Below are 24,094 nucleotides of genomic sequence, written 5' to 3'. Positions count from 1 at the left end.
AAAAAACTGTTGGGGGGTGGGGGGGGGGGGGGGGGGGAACCCCCTTGTTTTTTTTCTGGGGACTTCCCCAAACATCGGGAACACCAAAATCTTCCTGGCTTTCTTGCCGCTGTTCTTTCCGAAACCCCTTTTAAAGAAATTGTGTAAGTTTTACTGTTTAAGATCCCCCCCTCCAATCTTTCCTAAAATTCTAGCGAGGGTTTACAAGGGGCCCGAAGTTCTACTCCCAGGTCTTTTTTTTACTTCAAAAATAAACAAGTTCCTTTTTTGACATCCCCAGGGGGGGATATCAGTTTTGTTCTGGGGGGGGGACCCCTTTGCTGAGGGGACAGAAATGTTCTTTCTCTATAAGTTCTAGATAAGTTTTCTCTAAAGATCCCCCCTCCCTCAATCTTTCTAAATTTTCTAGTAGGGGAGAAAACCGCACGGAAAAAAACGTTGGGTGGGGGGGGCGCAAAAAGGTCTCCCCCAGGAGGTGTTTCCGTTTCGGGTTTTTCATAAGTTTGGGGGGGAAGGGGGGACAGGGGGTTTGGGGACCTGCGGGGGACTATTGAAAAAAAGAAACGTCCCAATGATCCTCGGGGTTGGGTGGACGCCGAGATGCCGGGGGGGGACGGTTCCTTTGCGGGCCGTTCGAAGAAGAACAGGGGTCGGGGGCCTCTGTTTGGCGTTCCCCCACTCGCGCGCGCTGGAGGAAAAAAAACCAATCGGCGGTTCTCTTGATGCCTTTTGTCTGTTTCCTCCGCCGTTTTCCACGGGTTTCGCTGGCTGGCGGCCAATTCACAGGCGCGGGGGCCCGGGTGTATGAACGTTTCTATTGGGGGGGCGGTAATAAAAGGGACGGGGGGGGAAACGTTGTTCGGCGAATGCGGAGAACATTTGTCTGGGGAGAAGCCTGAGGGAGAAACTGGGAAGGGTGGTGACAACATTCATGGTGGGTGGGATTGACCCCGGGGGCGGCGGGGGCGGGGGGGGGGTTTCGTGGTTTGAAAAACCGGTGTTGATGGGGGAGAGTGCCGGGATGGAATAAAAACTCAAAGGGAGAACCGGGGGAAAGGAAACTAAAGGAACTAAGGGCCCCCCAATCGGTGTGAAGGAGTGAAGTTTGTGGAAGGGTGACCCCAACGCTTGGGTAAAAAAAAAACGCGTTTTTCCGGTTTTCCGCACGTCTACCACTGTGGGTCTGGGATATGCTTGGGGGGGGGAAAACTGTTTAGGCAACTTCGGGAAAACGAACCAAATCCGTGTATTTGAGGAGGTGGGGAAATAAACACCCACAATCATAATGGCTTCCCCCCTTTTCCTCCAACCGGCGGGTGACCCCATCCCATCTTTTTGCCTCTCTCTCTCCTCTTCTCCAAGCCGTGGGGAGTGGGTGGTATTCTCCATCCACAAACTCGGGCCCAGGGCCGGGGGAGGTCTTCCCGGTCGGGGCAAATGCTTCGTTGGAGCTTCTAGTCACTCTATTGGCCTGGGGCAGGGCCGGATGGAAGGCGTGGGCACCCGGGGGACCAGGGAGAGTGGGGACAGATGGAACCAAGCGGACAAAAATAAGTGGGGGGTTACCATCCGGGGGCGGGCGGGGGGACGATTTCCATTCAACCAAAACCTTCTTCTCAAAGCGAAGGAGGACGGGGGGGGGGCGGGGGGCAAAGGCACGTCCCCCCCGGGGAGGTGGGAGCTGTTGTGGTTTGCATTGATTCCGAATGGAATGGGGGGATACCCACGGTGGATCGGTAAGGGTGGAAAGGCCGCCAATTGGTAGGGGGGAGGAAGTCCCTGCCCCCAGTTTTTGGGGCCTTGTTTTCTGGGGAAAAACCTCTCCCCCCGCGGGCGTTTTGACGACGAGGGGGGCGTTCGATATCCGTGTGGATTCTTATTGAAAAACCCCGTTTTTTAAATTCAGAATGAACTTGTTCTTTCTCAGTTTTCTGTGTTTTTTTTCCCCTGTAGATGTTTGAAAGGCCGGAGTGGGGTCGGGGAGGGCGGGGACCAAACCTAAACCCGGCCAGCCAAAGCTCTTTCCACCCCGCAAACCAAAGATCCATCAACCGGGCAAGGAGGACGGGGGGGCGGCCAAAAACACCATTCCAGCAAAACGCCCGGGGCAAAAACGGGCCCACTTGGCCTCCCATCGGGCAAGGAAAGATCGGGTCGGGGACCTAGTCCGATGTGGAAACCTTTCCGGGGCAAATTCCCCGGGGCGTTGGTTAAGGTTGTGGTGATTGGAATGAATCCGAAGCCAAAACCGTGAAAACCCAAGCCGGCCTTCATTATTTCCAAACGGGATGAAGTGCGGGACTTCCTGGTTTCGCCCCGCCCCCGGACACTTTCCGCACGGCACTGAGGTTTTTGCCAATGGGACCTATCCCTCCAAAATGCCTCCATCGGGCAAAATGCTCCCTCTTTCTGGAACTGGCAAACTGTGTTGTGGAACCCAACCTCCAGATGGGGTTACACAACAAATTAAAAGTTGTACAGGTGGTTAGGGTATGGGACCCCTACAGGTGCGTTTAGGGAGCACCTCTCTCCTCCAGGGGTCCAGTTTTACTTCCTGCACAACACCACCAACATTTCAAACAACCCCCAATCTTCTTCCTCCTTTGGTGAGTTTTCCTGCAATGCTCTCACGCTTTTAATCTGGCCCACACAGGGTGCCCGAAACCAAAGGGAACCGAACCAGCTGCACCGGGGACCTGGCAAGGGGTTTCATCTCATCTTCCTTCCACCAGTTTTTTGGGGGGGCGGGGCACCGGGCTCGGGCTTTTCACCTTCCCCCCTCCTCATGGAGAGGGGGACTTTCTCCCGTTTCCGACGACTACGGGGGGCAAAAAAAATCCAAAAGCTGGAAAGGAGTTTTCCGGGTCCTTCTAACCCGGCGCCGCAAAGATCTCCAACCCGCCCGTGGGTCGGACAAGCCCTAACAACGCGGTGGCTGGGTCACCCACTTGCACCCATGGAAAGCACTCCGACTGCTGGGGGGGGGGGATGCGGGAAACGAGCCATCCAATGCTGGGACAACGAGGGCTATTAACGACCCAACATCTTGCCCGGCGGGAAAAAAACCTGGCGGAATCGAGCGCCCCCACCTTCACAACCAAAACCTCAAACCGCCCCTGCCTTGGCGGCAGGTACAAGTGTTCAGGGGTCAATCCACCCGGGGCCTCCCCGCTGAGCTTCGCCTGGACGGGCGCGCTATCTTTTCAACGCCCCCTCACGGACACCCTGGGAACGGGCTCCAGACCACCAACCTCAACCAACCTGGCGGTCCCCCTCCCCTCGCTTGCAATTCAACTTTTCCCCGCCTGGCTGGACAATCCTCGGGCACTCACGGCCGCGGGGAAAGGCTTACCCCACGATCTCAAACTGGGCACCGTGTCGGAGGATTCGGAGATCCACCAACGCCTTGTTTTCGATCACCAACGCCTGTTCGGAGACGGCCAACCAGGAAATGCTCAAGTGTGCGACCCCCCCGGCCAGGGGCCAAATACAATGGGCGTGCTTGCATGGATGTTACCGGGCGGGGGGGACGTGTGTGGGGCCAAAGGATTGTCAAACAAAAACGCCCTCCATTCGGCCAACCATCAAGGACCCAAAGCGCTTCCAATCCAGTTTCGTGGGGGGGATGACTGGTGCCCTGACGGGGGTTTTTTCAAGGTAGGGTGTAGATTGTAAACCAAATTCCACGTGACAACATAAGCTTGATCCAACCCGCGGTTTTTCCACAAACTGTTATTGTGATATTGAGATCTACCACATCCAGAAAAACAGACGAGAAAACATCTTCCTGAACGGTGTTGGGCCCAGGTTTTTTTTCTTAAAAACATTTTAGCTTCGCCAATGGATTTTTTACTATTGAAAAGGTTCTATGGGGGTCTCTTCTCTTTTCTCTTCCCCCCAGGCCAGGGTAGGCATCAAACTTACCAGGGGCCCCCCCGGGGGGACAGTGGTTGTCCGGGGGGGGTTGGACCTGGCCAAGGTGCCAACGAGCCCGTCTGCATGCTGAAGCAAAAACACCACCGCCATCCTCTCCATGGCACTGGGGACCCGCATGAACCTCAAGTTCGACAAGATGTACGCGCCAAGCGGGCCTTTTGTCCCACAACTGGTACGTGGGGGAGGGGTCTGGAGGAAGGAGAGTTTCCAGGACGCGCGGCGGGAAGGACATGGCGTCGCTGGAGAAAAGGACTACGAGGAAGTGGGCATCGATTCGGCGGATCTGGACAAGAAGGCGGAAGAGGAAGAAATGATTTTGTTGTTGTATATCTGGAAAAGATTAGTTATTTTTTATACTGGTGTATATCTAATTCATGAAATTAAATAAATATTATTGAGAGACATAAATTTTGCTATTGGGTCGTCCCTTCGCAAAGGCCCAAGGGCTGGAATTGCTTAATGTCTATAGTTTCATTACCGTGGAAGGACGCGCAGACCCTCGGCCCAACCTTGTTCATGCCCACCATTGCCGCATCATCTCTGATCATCCAAATTTGCCCACGTTTGGCGAATATCATTCATATCCAATTTCTTCGACACGAAAAAAACTGCATACATATCCTTTTAAATTGCTACTGTACCTGCCCTCTACTAGATAACACCACTGGAACCCTCGGTCTCCAGTACCTGTTACCAGCTTACCCAACCACCGCCTGAGAGATATATGTACAAATCGTCAACAATACAACATTTTATTTGTCGCACTTCGGAAACCTCATAAGAGGCTCAAAAATGAAATGGTTGTTTCTGCAGCAGTCTATCACCCAAGAAGAAAAATAACACACAAAAAAATAACATCAGACCCAAGACACACCAACATTCTACCTAAATCGGATCAATTTACATAGACATCCATCACAGCGCAATCATTTCCCTCCTCGCTGTGGATTCCAGGGCAAAAAAAAAAAAAACGTATTAATCTCTCCCCTGCACTCCCCATTCCCCTCATTCCCCCTCCCGATGTCAGGAGTCAAAGAAGGCAGCCCCGGCGGGCGATCCTGGCGATGGCAATTGTTCCCGGGCCGCCGGGCCCTATGCCAAAACGCTATAAGCCGCCGCCGGGGTCTTGTTGTTTTTGCCCCTGGGGCGGGCGACCAGCAAGCTATGTTCCGCAGCCGTTTTTAAGTAGCGCGCTTGTTGTTGGGGCCCCGCCCCAGGGTACGAGAAACCCCGTTCGGCCGTTCCCGGGAAAGGCCCCTGCGGAAGCCCCGAAACCAGCCGGTCTCCCAGCAGGGACCCGCTGGGCTCCGAGTATTTAAATGTCCACCCACGACATCAAAGACCTGCGGGTTGGAGCCTTTTCTCCGAAATCTCCGAGGCGGGGGTCGGTTCGCCGCCAGCACGCCACCACGCTCCTCCCCCCGCACACCGGCCAGCGCTCCGCCATGTGAGTCAGGCCCGCTCTGTGTGGACTGGTGCCCCATGTAGGGCTGGAGGCCGCTCCCCGCCCGCGTTCCGTGACTATGGACAATGGACCCCAGGTCGTGCCGTAGTGCAGGGAAATCCGAATTTTAAAAAGAGCCCCCCGCCCCCGCTTGCAGCACTACCACCCATGCAGCCACAAACCAAAAAACGGAACACGGTCCCGGGACACAAGTAAAAAAAAAGTAACCAAAAAAAGCTCCCCCCGACCGGAACTAAAAAAGAAGACAGTTGCTGTGGGAGGCCGAAGGTCGCGCCGGACCACCGGAATATTTCCCCCTAGGATCTTCATAACTCTTCCCCGGTTCCCATCACCTGTGATCATCTAAACTCTATCCCTCTATTGCATTGTTCATCTTTGGTGCTGAAGGTTTCTGTGCCATTACTCTATCCCATGCCGCTCATGGGGGGCTCATTATACATCCACACATTTGACATTACACACAAAAAACTGGTCTTTACTCCAAAACATTTTTAAATCTGAATCCTACGAGTTCCAGGCGTCGTAAATCAATCGCCTCTCACAAATCGTCACACTGATGTATCTCGGGATGGGGATGATTGTACGGATGCAGCGGCCCACAGGATTTGCGCCGAACATGCTGCCAAGTTACACTTATCTCATCTGCCAGGACATGATCCATATCCCTCTACTCACGGCACTTCGACGCGTCTATTGAAAAGCCTTTCCAATAGGCGGGTCGAAGAAACTACGTAGCACATCTTCGTTAAAATGTCCTCGGTACCTTGTTCATAGGTACCCCTCTGGGGTTACACATTTACACCATGGGAAACCTGCTGTGTCTCTCTACCCTATCTCTTATTATGCCCCTGTCCCACTTAGGAAACCTGAACGGAAACCTCTGGAGACTTTGCGCCCCACCCAAGGTTTCCGTGCGGTTCCCGGAGGTTGCAGGTAGTGGAAGCAGGTGGTTGCCGGAGGTTGCAGGTAGTGGAAGCAGGTAGGGAGACTGACAAAAACCTCCGGGAACCGCACGGAAACCTTGGGTGGGGCACAACGTCTCCAGAGGTTTCATTCAGATTTCCTAAGTGGGACAGGGGCATAAATCTCATAATGTTTATACCTCCATCAAGTCTATCTTCAACCTCGGCGTTCCACAATAAACTATCAAATCACGTTACCACAGCCCCCTTTACTTTCTCGGGTCTTGCGTGCGCCTCTTGTTTTACTTCGCGGATTCCAGCTCTGATTCCAGAATTCCCAGTTCGGACCCAACCCGGCCTTTAGGTTCCGACAGTCGATCTCCCATTTCAGTCCGCCAAAACCTACCTGATCTCCCGGTTGCTCAGCACTTTAACACCCCCTCACATTCCCAATCTGACCTTTCTGTCCTGGCCCTCCTCCATTGTCAGAGTGAGGCCCAACGCAAATTGGAGGAACAGCACCTCATACTTTGCTTCGGTAGTTCACACCCCATGCGCTGTGAACATTGACGTCTCTAACTTCAAATAACCCTTGCTTTCCCTCTCTCTCGCTCCCATCCCCCTTCAAGATCAAGTTCAAGTTAGTTTATTGTCATGTGTCCCTGATAGGACAATGAAATTCTTGCTTTGCTTCAGCACACAGAATATAGTAGGCATTTACTACAAAACAGATCAGTGTGTCCATATACCATTATGTAAATATATACACACATGAATATATAAACTGACCAAGTGCAAATAACAGATAATGGGTCCTTCCCAGTTCTCCCACATTTCTTACCAAAGATCTTATAGCAGAGCAAGATAGACCACTCCTCCGAAATCCAATGGACTGACGTGTATAAGCTGCCCGAGGAGCTAGTTGATGCTGGTACTGTTCAAGAAATAGTTCAAGAAATAGTTACACAGCTACATGGATAGGACAGGTTTGGAGTGATATGGACCAAGTGCACGCAGGTGGGACTGGGGTAACTGGGACATGTTGGCCGGTGAGTGCAAGCTGGGCCGAAGGGCCTGTTTCCACACTGTATCACTCTATGACTCTAGCTTACTCCGCCATTTAATCGTGGGTGATCTTACTTCCACTATCAGCCCCATTCCCCTGCCTTCACGCGAGAGCCTCTGCAACCCATTTGTTTCAGTCAGGTTCTCGCCTCTTCCTTCTGCACTCCAGCGAGTGCAGGCACAGTGTCGTCAAACGTTTATCATACGTGAACCCAAATCGGTGCTGTGATCATTCTCATAATCATCCTCCATACCCTTTCCAACGCCAGCACACCAGTCCTTAGATATGGGGTCCCAAATTGGTCACAATACCCCAAATGCGCTCACCAGTGCCTTTTCAACCCTCAATATTACATCCGTTTTGTTTTTTTTAATAATCTTGTCCTCCCCAAATAAATGTTTGTATTGCAATTCCCTGCCTTACTATCAATTCGACTTGCAAATTACATTTTTCTGAATCCTGTATCAGCATTCCCGTTACAGCTGGTGCTTTACAGCGCCAGAGACACGGGTTCGATTCTGACTACTGGTGCTTATCTGCACGAAATTTGTATGTTCTCCTTGTCATCGCGTCGGTTTTCCCAGCGTGCTCCGGTTTCCACACACACTCCAAAGTCTTACAGGTTCGCAGGTTAATTTGGCGCCTGTAAATTGTCCCTAGTGTGTAGGATAACTTTGAGGTAGGGGAATTGCTGGTCGCCGCACGCTCGGCCAGACGACGGGACTCCTTTCGCGATGTATCTCTGAAAAACAAAATACACTTGAAGGAAACTGGTGAGTCTGAATTTGGGGCTCGACCGCAAACGTCACCTATTCCTTTTCTCCACAGATGCTTCCTGACCGCTGCTATTCCAGCATGTTGTGTCTATCTTCGACGGTACACCAGCATCTGTAGTTCATTCCCACACAAAAGGAAGTACAAGTAAGTTTTAGGAAGTTGAGATTGGTCAGGGACCCGATGGAATTAACAAAAAGGAACAAAGCACTTAGATAGTGAATCGGGAAGGTCAAATGTCCTTGGCCACTGGGAATATGAAAAATCCCATGGGTTTGAACTATATATAAATTATACCAGGAGAGGCGGGGAGAGGGGAGGACCATTCACGCGCAAGGGAGGGAAGTACTTGATTGGATGAGGAGGAAATGGCCATGGGACATTCCCGTGGAAAGCAGTCGGACCCGACAACATCCCAGGCCGTGTGCTCAAGGAATGTGCTGAGGAGTTAGCAGATGTGCTAACAGACATCTTTAACATCTCCCTTAGTCAAGCCATTGTCCCCACGCCTCAAAACTTCCACGATAATCCCCATAGCGAAGAAACCAGTGGTTGCCTGCCTAAATGACTACCGCCCTGTCGCCCTGACCCCAATAATAATGGAGTGTTTTGAACGCCTGGCGAAACCCCACATTACTGCCAGCCTCCCCTCATCGTTAAACCCCCTCCAGTTTGCCTATCGCCCCAACCGTTCTACAGAGGATGCCATCTCTACCACGCTGCACACAGTACTCACGCATCTGGAAAACAATAACACATACGCCAGAATCCTGTACATTGACTTCAGCTCAGCGTTTAACACCATCATCCCACAGAGACTTGTGGAGAAACTAACCCTGCTGGGCCTCAACACCACCCTGTGTCACTGGATCTTGCACTTTCTGACACAGAGACCGCAGTCAGTCCGTGTTGGCAAGAACACTTCAGGCTCGATCACGCTGAGCACCGACTCCCCTCAAGGCTGTGTGCTCAGCCCGCTGTTGTTCACATTGCTCACACATGACTGTGCTGCCAGATTCAGGGACAATAAGATCATAAAATTTGCGGATGACACAACAGTGGTGGGACTCATCAGCGGAGATGACGAATCGATGTACAGGGAGGAAGTAAAACAACTAGTGGACTGGTGCGGCAAAAATAATCTAGAATTAAATGCCGACAAAACGAAGGAGATGGTTGTCGACTTCAGGAGGGCGCAGCCAAAGCATACACCGCTCAACATCAGTGGCACTGCAGTGGAGAGAGTGGAGACCATTAAGTTCCTCGGTGTGCAAATTACAGACAGCCTCACCTGGTCCAGGAACACCACTGGGACCGTCAAACGGGCCAATCAGCGACTGCACTACCTGAGGAAACTAAAACAGGCCTCACTCCCTACCAACATCCTCAGGACTTTCTACAGGGGTACGGTGGAGTCTGTACTCACATACTGCATGTAAAGGGACTTAGTCTGATACACTGTAACCTTTACTAGACTCTTTATTATAGCACATGGCACACAGGTCCCAGCACTGGCTGCATCCAGCCTTCAGGCGTACCAGGACAAAATGGGAGGAGGAGAGGGGAGGAGATCATAGTTATACTGATATGAGAGGGCGTGTTAATGGTGATGAGGTAGCTACAATATAGGTTGCATGCATAAACCATTTACATCCTTCCCCATACAATTTAAACAAGGTTGCAAGAACAGCAGGTTAATTATACAGGACCTGCAAAACTAAGCGAAGTCTCCGTAGCGATCCGGAGCTTTGACGATCCGACCCGAGCGAGTGCGCACAGCACCCTCACCCTCCCCACCCGAAAGAAGAGAGGGCAGAACGGGAACAGGAACAGGGGGGAAGGAGAAGGCCGGCGGGGATCCCAGCTGCAATGGGGGAACCGGCAGGCACCGGGGAACCAGGTGAGAGAGAAGGGGAGGAACGAACGGCAGGTGTAGAGAGAGAGAGAGAGAGAGAGAGAGACAGGCAGGAGGAGAGCGGACCGGAGAGCGGAGACCGGGAAGGGCAGAGGGAGGAAGGCGACGGACGCGAACCGACCAAGGCATGTTACGGGCAGAGGGCATGGAGGGGGGCACCGCAGGCGGAGGAGAATAAGGAACAGCAGGAGGAGGTTTCGGCTCTCTGACCGCCAACAGGTGCAGGCGGCTGCGATGGTAGATGGTGCCCTCATAGTCCACTAAGTAGGAACGCGGCGAATCGTTGACCCCCACCACGGTAGCGAGCCTGGAGAAACCGGTAGACGTCTGCAAACGGACGACCTGGCCTGGCAGTAGTGGGGAGAGAGGACGGCTGGATCTGTCGTGCGAGCGGCGTTGGATTTCGTGCTTCTGAGCAATCCGCTGCTGGACGGCAGAAGGCTGCAGGACCCTGGGCACCAGAGTTTGCTGGGCAATCGGCATCGGAGGGCGAATAACGCGGGACATGAGCCGTTGGGCAGGCGATTTCATGGTACTGTCTCTGGATATATTCCGAAGGTTCAACAACCCCTGGTAGAAATCACCATTAGAGAGATAGGACTGTTCAAGCAGGTGCTTTGCACTGCGCACAGCGCGCTCAGCCAGGCCATTGCTCTGCGGGTACTCTGGACTGCTGGTGTAATGATCGAAGTTCCACTTTGTAGCGAAGGCTTTGAACTCAGCGCTGGTGAACTGGCGGCCGTTGTCAGTCTGTAACCGGACAGGAGATCCAAACGTTGTGAAGTGGCGACGGAGCTTGCTGATGACCATCTCCGAGGTGATGGCAGGGAGAAGGTCCACCTCGAACCAATTTGAGGAAGAATCACCAAAACGAGGTATTGCTTTCCACGCCATTCAAAAATGTCGGCAGCCAGCGAGGACCATGGCATGTCGGGCAGGCTGTTGTAGCAGCGGCTGACGCTGCTGATGCGGGGCAAGAGAGTTGCTGTCCGGGCAGGATGCCACTCTGGCCTTGATGTACTTCGCCATGCCAGGCCAATAGTATTGTTCCTGGGTATGCGAGACGGTGGCGTCAGCACCAGGATGCCCCATGTGGGCAGCATTGAAGTACAGGTCGTATAGTGAGGCAGGGACGAGTACTTTGTGGCCCTTGATGATAATGCCATCGATGAGCACCAGCTCATCACGAACCAGGAAGAAGGGGTGAACGCCAGCAGGTAAAGAGGTGCGTTTGACAGGCCAACCATGCCTGATGACAGCGGCAAGCTGTTGGAGATCGGGGTCGTCGGCGGTGTGTGCAGCCAGGCATTGGAGCTGCTTGGAAGGGAAGAAATTCACGTTCAGCACCTGTAGGTCATCCTGTTCGAAGGGGTGCTGGACACGTGAGGTCCGGGGTGCCCGGGACAGCGCGTCAGCCACATGCATCTCGGTGCCCCTTTTGTAGACGATTTTAAAGTCAAAGCGCTGCAGCTGCAGCATCATCCGCTGCAGGCTGGCGGGAGCAACGTGTATAGGTTTGTTTAGGATCGTCACCAGGAGTTGGTGATCTGTCTCGACAGTGAAACTGTTGCCAAAAAGGAAGTCTCGAAACTTTGAACAAGCGAACACAACTGCCAGCAGCTCCTTCTCAATCTGCGCGTAGCGCTGCTCCGTGTCCGTCATGGTCCTAGAGGCATAGGAGACCGGCTGTAGAGAACCATCATCGTGCTGCTGCAGACAAGCACCACCCAGACCAAAACGTGAGGCGTCACATGTTACCCCACCACAGGACGCTGCAAATCAAAGAACCTCAGAGTGGGTGTGCTGATCAGCTTTTTTTTTCAACAGGTCGAAAGCCTGCTGGTGGTGTGGGAACCAGGACCAGGCAATGTATTTTTTAGTAAGCTGTCTTAGGGGTGCGCTCAGCTCGCTGAGGTCAGGAATGAACTTTCCCAGGTAGTTCAGCATGCCCAGGAAGCGCTGTAGACCGGCAATATCAGTGGGGGCAGGCAGTTCAGAGATTGCGTTCGTCTTTTGTGGGTCGGGCTTCAACCGTTTTGCCTTGAAAATGTGGCCAACGTACGGGACCTCAGGTACACGGAAACGGCATTTTGACGGGTTCAACTTGAGGTTTTACCTGCCTGGCGCGGTCCAAGATTTTGCGGAGGTTGCGGTCATGCTCAGCCACATCTCTGCCGTAGACCAGAATGTCGTCCACAATAATCGCACAGGGCAGACCTGCAAACAGTTGCTCCATGGAGCGCTGGAATACCTCGCTAGCGGAGTTGATGCCGAACGGCATCCGCAAGAATTTAAACCTGCCGAAGGGTGTACCGAAGGTTGTTAAGTCAGAGGAGCGTTTGTCCAGGGGTATTTGCCAAAATGAACTCCTTGCGTCGAGGACAGAAAACACCGTTGCTTGTCCGACTTGGGCGGCGACGTCTTCAACGGTCCGCATTGGGTAGTGGGGCCGCTTGATTGCCAAGTTCAAGTCCTTGGGGTTGATGTACACCCGTATCTCATCCTTTCCTTTCTTCATCGTGGCGACCATGGTGGAGACCCACTCGGTGGGCTCGCTGACTGATGCCAGAACTCCCATATCGACCATGTCCTTTAGCATAGCCTCCACCTTGCCCTTCATGGCAAATGACACTCTGTGCGGCGGGCGAATTACAGGCACCACGGAGGGGTCAGTTGCAATCTTGTACACTAGCGGCAGCTTCCCCAGCTTACCGTCAAAAAGGTCTGGATACTCGGATAGCGGATCCATCACAGCTTGAACCTCGTGAACTGTCCGGTCGAAAGACACCAGACCAAGATCCTGGCAGGTCTGGTTGCTCAGCAAAGTGACACAGTCGCAATCCTGAATAAAGAACGACAGGTCACAGGATGATTTCTGCAGCACACAGTGGAAAGTGGCCCTCCCCACAGGTGTTAGTTCCTCTCCCCCATAGGCACGCAAAACAGAGCGATCGGCAGTCAACAGCTCATTATTCCTTATCTTGTTGAACAGTGATGTTGACATAACATTCACTTTTGCACCAGTATCGAGCTTAGCAGAGAATGACTTGTTATTCACCGTAATGAGCACAGAAGGATCGGGGAGGCTAGAGTGGCTGTGAAGGAAAGTGTAAACACCTGACTCTCCCATGGAATATTCGATCGCAGAGTCGTGGGCAGTGTCGGCAGTAGACTGAGAGTCCATCTCACTATCAAGTTGCTGAAGGTTGTTTAGGATTTGCCTAGTAGCTGTTGGCACTTTCCCACAGGAACGGCATGCGGCAGCAAAATGATTCATTTTCTTACAGAAATTGCAGGATTTTCCGAAAGCCGGGCACGGAGACTGCACGGGGTGGGCATAGTTACAATTAGGACACTTAGGTGCCCGCGGGTCCCGAGACGTACGGGCGGGCCGCGGTGGAGGGCGGGAGCTGTCCTGCAAACGCCGTGGCCCTGTAACACCAGTTACACCAGTCAGATGGACAGCGCGGCTGTCAGATCCTCTCACCCCATACGTAGGGGATACCACCTCAGCGATGCGACACGCATGCATGGCCTGAGTCAGGGTCGGGTCAGGTCGTTGCAGCAAATCAGCACGTAACTTCTGGTCTAACATGCCAGTAACTAGAATGTCCCTGGTGAGCTGGTCACGCATATTCTCGAAACGGCACCGCTGAGCAAGGTAGCGCAGGTCAGCGATGAAACACTCGACAGGTTTTTCTGGCTGTTGCTTCCGCGAGAAAAACCTAGCCCGCACCAATATGCGGTTGGAGGGCAGGTCGCAAATCTCGGCAAATTTACGCAAAAGACATACCGGGTCGTCGGCAGATTCAGCTGGCACGACGAGCTGGCCGTTGACATCCAGGACCTCATGATCATAAACGAAAGCCCGAGCTCTCTTCATGGCATCGGGACCTGCTAGATTAAGCAGGAGGGAGGCACGGACCGCAGATGGGTCATTTCTGTGTGCAATATTGCCGAGTGGGTGTAGTCCTTTATAAAAGTAGCCCATCGCTCCACAATGTCTGCATCAAAGACAAGGGGAGAATGTTTCCTGCACGAGGAGGCCTTCAAAACTGACAGGGAAAACCGGGCAATAATAAAAGAAAACCGGTAAACGGGAGGCGCGAGTCTAACTAACTATCTGACACCATGTAAAGGGGACTCAGGCTGACGCACTGTAACCTTTACTAGAGCATTTATTATAGCACATGGCACACACGTCCCAGCACTGGCTGCATCCAGCCTGCAGGCGTACCAGGACAAAATGGGCGGAAGGAAGGGGAGGAGATCATAGTTATACTGATATGAGAGGGCGTTTTAATGGTGATGAGGTAGCTACATTATAGGTTGCATGCATAAACCATCTACAATACCTGATCTCCCGGTTGCTCAGCACTTTAACACCCCCTCACATTCCCAATCTGACCTTCCTGTCCTGGCCCTCCTCCATTGTCAGAGTGAGGCCCAACGCAAATTGGAGGAACAGCACCTCATACTTTGCTTCGGTAGTTCACACCCCATGCGCTGTGAACATTGACGTCTCTAACTTCAAATAACCCTTGCTTTCCCTCTCTCTCGCTCCCCTCCCCCTTCAAGTTCAAGTTCAAGTGAGTTTATTGTCATGTGTGCCTGATAGGACAATGAAATTCTTGCTTTGCTTCAGCACACAGAACATAGTAGGCATTTACTACAAAACAGATCAGTGTGTCCATATACCATTATATAAATATATACACACATGAATAAATAAACTGATCAAGTGCAAATAACAGATAATGGGTCCTTCCCAGTTCTCCCACATTTCTTACCGTCTCTTGCCCAAAGTAGGGGAATCGAGGACCAGAGGACATAAGTACAAGGTGAAGGGGAAAATATTCAAAAGCAATCTGAAGGTTAACGTTTTCACACAAAGGCTGGTGGGTGTACGGTACAAGCTGCCCAGGAGCTAGTTGATGCTGGTACTGTCCCAACGTACAAGAAACAGTTACACATGGATAGGACAGGTTTGGAGTGATATGGACCAAGTGCACGCAGGTGGGACTGGGGTAACTGGGACATGTTGGCCGGTGTGTGCAAGTTGGGTCGAAGGGCCTGTTTCCACACTGTATCACTCTATGACTCTAGCTTACTCCGCCATTTAATCGTGGGTGATCTTACTTCCACTATCAGTCCCATTCCCCTGCCTTCACGCGATATCCTCTGCAACCCATTTGTTTCAGTCAGGAGGTACACAAAATTGCTGGAGAAATTCAGCGGGTGCAGCAGCATCTATGGAGCGAAGGAAATAGGCGACGTTTCGGGTCGAAACCCTTCTTCAGACTGATGGGGGGGGGGGGGGGGGGGGGGGGGGAAGGAAGGAAAAGGGGAGGAGGAGGAGCCCGAGGGCGGACGGATAGGAGGGTGGGAGGAGACAGCTAGAGGGTTATGGAAGGGGAGGAGACAGCAAGGGCTAGCAAAATTGGGAGAATTCAATGTTAATGCCATCCGGACGCAAGGTCCCCAGGCGGAATATGAGGTGCTGTTCCTCCAATATCCGCTGTTGCTCACTCTGGCAATGGAGGAGACCCAGGACACAGAGGTCGGATTGGGAATGGGAGGGGGAGTTGAAGTGCTGAGCCACCGGGAGGTCAGGTTGGTTATTGCTGACTGAGCGGAAGTGTTCGGCGAAACGGTCGCCCACCTACGCTTAGTCTCCCCGATGTAAATCAGCTGACACCTAGAGCAGCGGATGCAGTAGATGAGGTTGGAGGAGATGCAGATGAACCTTTGTCGCACCTGGAACGACTGCTTAGGTCCTTGAATGGAGTTTCTATAAGATCCCCCCTCAATCTTCTAAATTCTAGCGAGTACAAGCCGAGTCTATCCAGTCTTTCTTCAAACAAGGGGACATGACATAAGAATTAAGGGACTGAAGTTTAGGGGTAACATGAGGGGGAACTTCTTTACTCAGAGAGTGGTAGCTGTGTGGAATGAGCTTCCAGTGAATGTGGTGGAGGCAGGTTCGTTTTTATCATTTAAAAATAAATTGAATAGTTATATGGATGGGAATGGAATGGAGGGTTATGGTCTGAGCGCAGGTATATGGGACTAGGGGAGATTATGTGTTCGGCACGGACTAGAAGGGTCGAGATGGCCTGTTTCCGTGCTGTAATTGTTATATGGTTATATGGTTATATGGTTATATGAAAGTCCTGCAATCCCAGGAATCAGTCTGGTGAACCTTCTCTATACCTGTAGTTGATGCAAGTACTTTGGCAACGTTTAAGAAACATTTAAACTGGCATGTACATGGATATGATAGGTTTGGAGGCATATGGACAAAACGCGGACAGCTGGGACCAGAGTAGATGCATCGGTGTGGGTCGATGGCCTGTTTCCACGCTGCACAACTCTATCGATATATGATTCTGTGGGCGCCGGGACGAGACGTGAACGGGGCTCCAGTCGGGTGACGATCGCTGAGCTGCATTTTGAACGCTGAACCATTCATGAACTGCGGGCCACGGGCGAACCAGGATCACCAGATCGGTGAACACCGGGCGCTGGTTCACGGTTGGATTCGGTTCCACAACCTACCAGTTTCCGGATGCGATCCAGGACCAGATCGACGATCTCCTTGCCGATGGAGCAGTGGCTCCGGGCGTAGTCGTTGGCCGTGTCCTCGTTGCCGGTGATAAGCTGCTCGGGTTGGGAGAGCTGCCGGTATGTGCCGGTCCGCGCTTCATCTACAGGGGAGCAAACAGAAAACGGAGAATGAACCAGTTCATTAAGAAACGGGTTCATTAAGAATCACACGCCCCTCGGCAAACGCCGCGGGGAAGGTTTCAGACAAGGCCCAACATGTCAGGACTCTCCCTGGTTTAACCTTACCGATCACCGTGGGCTCCAGATCAATGAACACGGCCCGGGGGACGTGCTTGCCCGCCCCCGTCTCGCTGAAGAAGGTGTTGAAGGAGTCGTCGCCCCCCCCCCCCCCCCCCCGATGGTCTTGTCGCTGGGCATCTGTCCATTCGGCAAGATCCCGTGCTCCAGGCAGTACAGCTCCCAGCAAGCGTTGCCCCTCGGATTCCTATTAAATATTTTCCCGTTCACCTTGAACCCGTGTGGTCTGGTTCTCGATTTAGCCTGCTCTGGACAAGAGATTGTGCATCTACCCGATCTATTCCTCACATTAGTTTGTACACCTCTGTAAGATCACCTCTCATCTTCCTGCGCCCCAAGGAATAGAGACCCAACCCACCCAACCTCTCTTATAGCTCACACCTTCTAGTCCTGGCAACATCCTCGTGAATCGTTTCTGAACCCTTTCAAGCTTGAACATATCTTTCCTATAACATGGTGCCCAAAAATAGGGCACAATATTCTAAATGCGGTCCCACCAACGACTTATGCAACTGCAACATGACCTCCCAACTTCCATATACTCACTGACTGATAAAGGTCAATGTGCCATTAGCCTGTTTGACTACCTTATCTAACTAAAACTCCACCTTTAAGGAACCGTGCACCTGCACGCCTAGAACCCTCTGCCCCACAATATTCCTCAGAGCATTGCCATTTACTGTGTAGCTCTTTCCCTTGTTCGACGTCCCAAAATGCAACACCTCACACTTCTCAGTATTAAATTCCATCACCTATTAATGGTCCTACCCTCTCCCCGTCTCCCCTCGTAAAATCCATATATAGTTGAAACCCCATGAGATGTTTCATATTCCCAGTGGCCAAAGACATTTGACCTTCCCGATGATTTACCTAAGTGCTTTGCTCCGTTTTGTATATTCCATCGGGACTCTGTCCCATCTCAACATCCTAAAACTTACTTGTATTTCATTGTGTGTGGGAATGAACTACAGATGCTGGTTTACCGCCGAAGATAGACACAAAATGCTGCAATAGCCGCGGTCAGGAAGCATTTCTGGAGAAAAGGAATAGGTGACGTTTCGATTCGAGGCCCTACTTCAGACTCATCAGTTTCCTTCAAGTGTTTTTTGTTTTTCAGAGATACAGCGCGAAAAGAGTCCCGTCGTCTGGCCGAGCGTGCGGCGACCAGCAATTCCCCTACCACAAAATTATCCGACAAACTAGGGACAATTTGCAGATGCAAAATTAATCTGCGAACCTTTAAGACTTTGGAGTGCGTGAGGAAGCCGGAGCACGCTGGGAAATCCGACGCGATGACAGGGAGAACATACAAACTCCGCGCAGATAAGAACCAGTAGTCAGAATCGAACCCGTGTCTCTGGCGCTGTAAAGCACCAGCTGTGTCGCTGCGCCGCCGAGGTAGTTTCCTCTTTTCTTATTGACTGAATTTACCATCCAAGCTTCAGGGAAACCGCCATCCACATCCTTCGTGTTCTGTGGAGCACGCCAGAACTGAATTCCCATCACCTCGCCTTTAAATGACTGCTACAGGTAGGATGAGGACTTACATACGAACAGCTGCTCCCAAATTAATCTTCCCACGTTCTGCCTAACAATGTTGTTATTTTCCATTCTCCGACTTCTCAAATAAATCGACAAAACAATCGGTCCTTAAAATAATTTTATCATCATAAGTATAATATCTATCAATATAATCTCTTAAATCTGTATTAAATTAAACTTTCAACTACTAAATTAAAACATTTTATTCTTCCTCTTCCCCCCTTCTCTCGAGGTCGGCGGAATCCACGGCCACCTCCTGGTAGTCCTTCTCCAGCGACGCCATGTCCTCCCGCGCGTCCTGGAACTCTCCTTCCTCCAGACCCTCTCCCACGTACCAGTGGACAAAGGCCCGCTTGGCGTACATCTTGTCGAACTTGAGGTTGAGGCGGGTCCAGGCCATGGAGATGGCGGTGGTGTTGCTCAGCATGCAGAGGGCACGTTGCACCTTGGCCAGGTCGCCTCCCGGCACCACCGTCGGGGGCTGGTAGTTGATACCCACCTGCGGCAGGAAAGGAAAATCTTAAAATTAATTCTACTTGCACAATATGCTTGCATTATCGGTTTAGTACTGCGCCATTAAATTGCACAAATTATCATTGATTAATAGCTTAGCGATTCCGTTTCCGATACATGTGTGTTCGAGCCATGAAGGTATGATGCTGTGCAGCTGGGAAGCGTGCTCTTCCAACCACCTTGTCCATGCCCCACAGTTGGAATATTGAGCTCGTCTCATTTGCATGCGACTTCCCTTTATCCTTTTAAACCCTTCCTGTGCAGCCTATGTTTTGGGAATTTCTATCTATGCTTTAAATGTGGCAAACGTAAGGGTTTTTAGATTTACCTGACAACTCGTTCCAGATGCAGACTACCCTCAGAATAGATTAATTGGTCGGGATGTCCTTCTTAAATATCTCATCTCTCGCCTCACGTAGAGGACATCCAGTTTTGAGATGTTAAGATGAGAGATCATGTCCCTCGTGATCTTGCACACCAGGATATGTTTTGCCCCTCAGATTTCTACGCCCCAAATAAAAAAAGCCCCAGCCTATCTCACCTCTCCCATAAACACAAGGCCGCAAGGCCAAGGACTGTCCGGATGACACCCTCCTGCACCCTTTGCAAAATATTCACACCCTTGAAGAAGGTGTGTGTGTGTGTGTGTGTGTGTGTGTGTGTGTGTGTGTGTGTGTGTGTGTGTGTGTGTGTGTGTGTGTGTGTGTGTGTGTGTGTGTGTGTGTGTGTGTGTGTGTGTGTGTGTGTGTGTGTGTGTGTGTGTGTGTGTGTGTGTGTGTGTGTGTGTGTGTGTGTGTGTGTGTGTGTGTCCTTCGGGTGCTGATATGATTTATTTGCAGAGTACAAATGGTGCCATGGTTGTATTCTGAGTCGTTGCATGTATGTTGTTATTCCAGCAGATGAATTAGACTGCATGTGTGTGCATGGAAACGCGAGCGTTGGTCACACTCACCTTGAACCCGGTCGGGCACCAGTCCACGAACTGGATGGAGCGCTTTGTCTTGATGGTGGCGATGGAAGCGTTGACGTCCTTGGGCACCACGTCCCCGCGGTACAGCATACAGCACGCCATGTACTTCCCCTGGCGAGGGTCGCACTTCACCAACTGGTTGGCCGGCTCGAAGCAGGCGTTGGTCAATTGGGAGACGGACAGTTCCTCATGGTAAGCCTTCTCTGCAGAAATAATGGGAGCGTAGGTGATGAGCGGAAAGTGGATGCGCGGGTAGGGAACCAGATTGGTTTGGAACTCAGTCAGGTCCACGTTGAGAGCGCCGTCGAAGCGCAGCGAGGCGGTGATAGACGACACTAACTGTGCCATCAGGCGGTTGAGGTTGGTGTAGGTGGGGCGCTCGATGTCCAGGTTCCGCCGACACACGTCGTAAATGGCCTCGTTGTCCATCATGAAGGCGCAGTCGGAGTGCTCCAGGGTGCAGTGGGTGACCAGCACCGCGTTGTAGGGCTCGACCACTGCGGTGGAGATCTGCGGCGCCGGGTAGACGGAAAACTCCAGCTTGGATTTCTTGCCGTAGTCGACGGAGAGTCTCTCCATGAGGAGGGAGGTGAAGCCCGAGCCGGTGCCGCCACCGAAACTGTGGAAGATGAGGAACCCCTGCAGTCCGGTGCAGAGATCGGCCTGAGGGTGGAGAAGGGACAAAAGCTCAATTCTGTGCCAACGTTTAAAGGGAAGGAGCGACACGAGAGGGTCATGGTGCTCTCTACAGTCGGCGCAGAGCGAGATGGTTCGGTGAGTATCTCTGTGATAAATAGAGCGGTGACAATGAGTATTTGGCAACATCGTGGCCGCAGCACTCGCGAATGGGCCGGTGCAACCGGATACATTGGCGCTGTAAGCACGCGGAGCGGCAGTCGGTAATTTGCAGTCGCTGAGCAACCTACCAGCTTCCGGATGCGATCCAGGACCAGGTCCACGATCTCCTTGCCGATGGAGCAGTGGCCCCGGGCGTAGTTATTGGCCGCGTCCTCCTTGCCGGTGATGAGCTGCTCGGGGTGGAAGAGCTGGCGGTAGGTGCCGGTCCGCACCTCATCTGTAGGGCGGTATAGAGAGAGAGAGAGTAAACTAGCAATGTTACAAAATTTTGAGATTTAAAAAATCAAGTCTGCAATTTATCCCATCAGATAAAGCATAACAATAAGTTTAATTTGACACCTAATTCACTTTCATATCTCAAGTAATAAAAAAGTTATGGCCATTTTCATACTCGGAAATTAGCATCTTGTTCCCTATTGATTTTCTATGGACATAACAAAAAAGCTGTGATCATGGACAGTCAAAAGCCCATAACCTTCTTAAAAATTAAGAGAACTGAATGAAATTTTCAGTTATCATAGATTGAACCATTCCGAAACAAATATAAAATAATCTTACTTGGATGACCTGAAATTAAAGCATATAATTAGTTAGTTACCCAATTGTAGCTAATTTCAAACTTCAATTACTAGATCTAAACTTCTATCCATTTCTTAATAAATGATTAACATTTTTAAATAGCCTAAGTGTCCAAATAATATTCACAAATAATTCACAATAAACATGATTTTAAAATCTCATTTACATCAATTTATAGGCCAAATGGAAGGAATTTAGTGTCCAATTGCTGTAAATTAATGTCCATTTAAATCAGCTTTCTAGTGGGATCCTGTGAACGCGCTGGTTTAGAGCGTTCACATTGCGCTGGAATTGTGCCCTCAAACGCCCAGAAAAACACTGCGGGATATAAAAAGCCCAAAATGAGCTACTCGCTATAGTAAACTTTGTATACAGGGTTCTTAAGAAGCCCCTTTTAATGTAAAAATAAGGTACATACCTTTAATTGTTTGCTTTATAAAACCCTGGGGCTGCGAGAGGTCGCGGGTTTAGAGAGTGATTTTTAAACTACTATAACTATTATACAAGGCCATAAAAACTAATAATACCTTTTGCGACGGGGTCTTTCAGCGATTTTCCGTTAATGATTTACTAGGCTGAACATTTTCGATTGCAACAGCCTAGTAAAAATCGCGTTTTAAACCCGCCCCCTCTAAACAGCGCCAAAATCACACACACGGGGTGGGGCAGATACTCAGCCACGATTCAGGTAGGTTTTGTAACATACCTAAGTTAACCATTGCCACACACTGCCCCATCCCCGGAAGGGAAGGACTTAAGAGAACGGGAAACATTCTCTGCACCTCCTAACTTACCGATCACCGTGGGCTCCAGGTCGATGAACACGGCCCTTGGTACGTGCTTGCCCGCACCCGTCTCGCTGAAGAAGGTGTTGAACGAATCGTCCCCGCCTCCGATGGTCGAGTCGCTGGGCATCTGTCCATCCGGTTGGATCCCGTGCTCCAGGCAATACAACTCCCAGCAAGCGTTGCCAACCTGGACGCCAGCCTGGCCGATGTGGATTGAAAGACACTCGCGCTGTTGGCGAGGGGAAACAGGCGGTGAGATGTTAGGGCGAGAGGTGAGCGTTGGTAATTTCTCGTTTACTGCTGCGGGCCGCGTGATTTCCATAATTCCTATTGATCACCACTTGGAATTATTCATAGCCAGTTTGGCCCTGATCGCTCACCGTCCCCCGCCCAATATGACCACCTTCTCAGTTCCACCCAACATTGTAATTCGCAGACTCTCCACGCTGCCTTCGCCGAATGTAACCCTCAAATTCCTCGAAATTGCATTCATCATTTCCCTGCACAATATTAACCCGCGCCCTCCCTCCCCCGTCGCCGTCTCATTCCCGCTCTCAGTTCCCAGTTACCCACTACGTTCCCATTCCCCGGGTGCGCTCTCCCCTTCCCGTGTCCGGTGTCTGTAGACAATCGCTTCCCTCCCCCGTGGATCCCTCGCCCGGGGGGAACACGCGCGTCCCGCGGACATTCTCCCGCGCGCTGACCATGTTGCTCCGCTCGCGTGGTTCTCGAGACTGTGACGCAATGCGGCGCCGCTCCGGTATTTATACGGCCCCCGGGGATAGAACGGTGGCGTTGGCCAAACGCGCGCCGATTGGGCAATGAGAACAATGACCTTGGTTGCCACAGGAAACAAACATAGAAGGTTCCAAGGCGCTCGTTGATGAATAATCCACAGTGTGTGACGTAGAACAATGGACCTTCAGTGACGTAATCCATTGTCTGCCTTCACCTCCCAGATTCCAATCTATCAATTACAGCTGGAAATTAAAGTATCTGACCACATGCCTCCAAATGATACCTAGCGCCAACTATTTGACTTCCTAACCCCATGCAATCAACTGGATTACCATCAAGTGTGCTGCGAAAAAAAAATGTTAGGCGTATTATACAGGCAGATCACATCACTCCTCATATATCTGGTAGCGCAACACGAAACAAATGAGCAACGTGCACAGTGTAGTGTCACATCTAGAGAACAAAAAGAGCATTTTTATTTTCAAGCATGAGGACCACAGGAAGGTAACACACGAGAGGTCTGCTGGGAACAAGTTGTCCCTGAATCAGGTGGTACGTTCTTTCATGCTTTGGTACACGCTGTCCAACAGAAGTGGAGAGAAGAGTGAATAACCGGGGCTTAAGGGAGGGGGGAAGGGGGGGTTAAGGGTGGGAGTGGCCCTTGATTGTGACGATGGCGTGCAATTAGATTCCAATTGATAAATCGCTGATTAATAAAGTGCCATTGAACATCTTGATTGATTGAAAGATGTACTGTACAAATATGATGACGCGCAATCCATCAGAGACCCAGCAATCTCCAATTTCGTTAGGATGAATCACAAGCATATCACATTGATGGCTTTATAGAGATAGAGTGTAGAAACAGGCCCTTCGGCTGAACGTCCCGCACCGGCCAGCATGTTCCAGCTACACTGCTCTCACCTGCCTGCCTTTGGACCATATCCATCCAAACGTGTCACATCAATATATCTGTTTAACTGTTCCTTATACGTTCGGATAGTCCCAGCCGCAATTACCCCCTCTGGCAGCTTGTTCCATGCAACCACGACCATTTGTTTGAAAAGGCTACCGCTCAAATTCCTATTAAATCGTTACCGCTTCACCTTGAATCTATTGGTCCTCGATGCCCCTACTCTGGGCACGAGATTCTGTGCATCTACCCGACCCCGTTCCTCTCAATA

The 24,094-nt window shown here is 51.3% G+C and overlaps 2 protein-coding genes across 2 annotated transcripts; both read right to left on the bottom strand.

Annotated features, from left to right (window-relative positions):
- Positions 1-15,699: 15,699 nt before the first annotated feature.
- LOC129715919 (tubulin alpha-1 chain-like) lies at positions 15,700-16,998 on the bottom strand. Its single transcript, XM_055665810.1, has one exon. The coding sequence runs from the start codon at positions 16,821-16,823 to the stop codon at positions 16,527-16,529; it is 297 nt and encodes a 98-aa protein (XP_055521785.1). The 5' UTR covers positions 16,824-16,998; the 3' UTR covers positions 15,700-16,526.
- Positions 16,999-17,022: 24 nt separating this feature from the next.
- On the bottom strand, positions 17,023-22,715 carry LOC129715918 (tubulin alpha chain-like). The gene is made up of 4 exons (XM_055665808.1): positions 22,179-22,715; positions 20,874-21,022; positions 19,930-20,610; positions 17,023-18,963 (listed from the first exon to the last, which is right to left on the bottom strand). The coding sequence occupies exons 1-4, from the start codon at positions 22,492-22,494 to the stop codon at positions 18,667-18,669; spliced, it is 1,443 nt and encodes a 480-aa protein (XP_055521783.1). The 5' UTR covers positions 22,495-22,715; the 3' UTR covers positions 17,023-18,666.
- Positions 22,716-24,094: the final 1,379 nt, after the last annotated feature.

Source organism: Leucoraja erinacea, unplaced genomic scaffold (genome assembly GCF_028641065.1).
Source record: "Leucoraja erinacea ecotype New England unplaced genomic scaffold, Leri_hhj_1 Leri_1512S, whole genome shotgun sequence".
Lineage (NCBI taxonomy): Eukaryota > Metazoa > Chordata > Chondrichthyes > Rajiformes > Rajidae > Leucoraja > Leucoraja erinaceus.
This window is presented reverse-complemented; position numbering and strand designations above follow the sequence as displayed.

Coding starts and splice junctions, on each gene's coding strand:
- LOC129715919 (XM_055665810.1), bottom strand. CDS start 16,823: ATGAACCCGTTTCTTAATGAACTGGTTCATTCTCCGTTTTCTGTTTGC.
- LOC129715918 (XM_055665808.1), bottom strand. CDS start 22,494: ATGGAAATCACGCGGCCCGCAGCAGTAAACGAGAAATTACCAACGCTC. Junction 20,611..20,873: donor TGGATCGCATCCGGAAGCTG/GTAGGTTGCTCA, acceptor CTCCACCCTCAG/GCCGATCTCTGCACCGGACT. Junction 18,964..19,929: donor GGTGCCCGACCGGGTTCAAG/GTGAGTGTGACC, acceptor TTCCTGCCGCAG/GTGGGTATCAACTACCAGCC.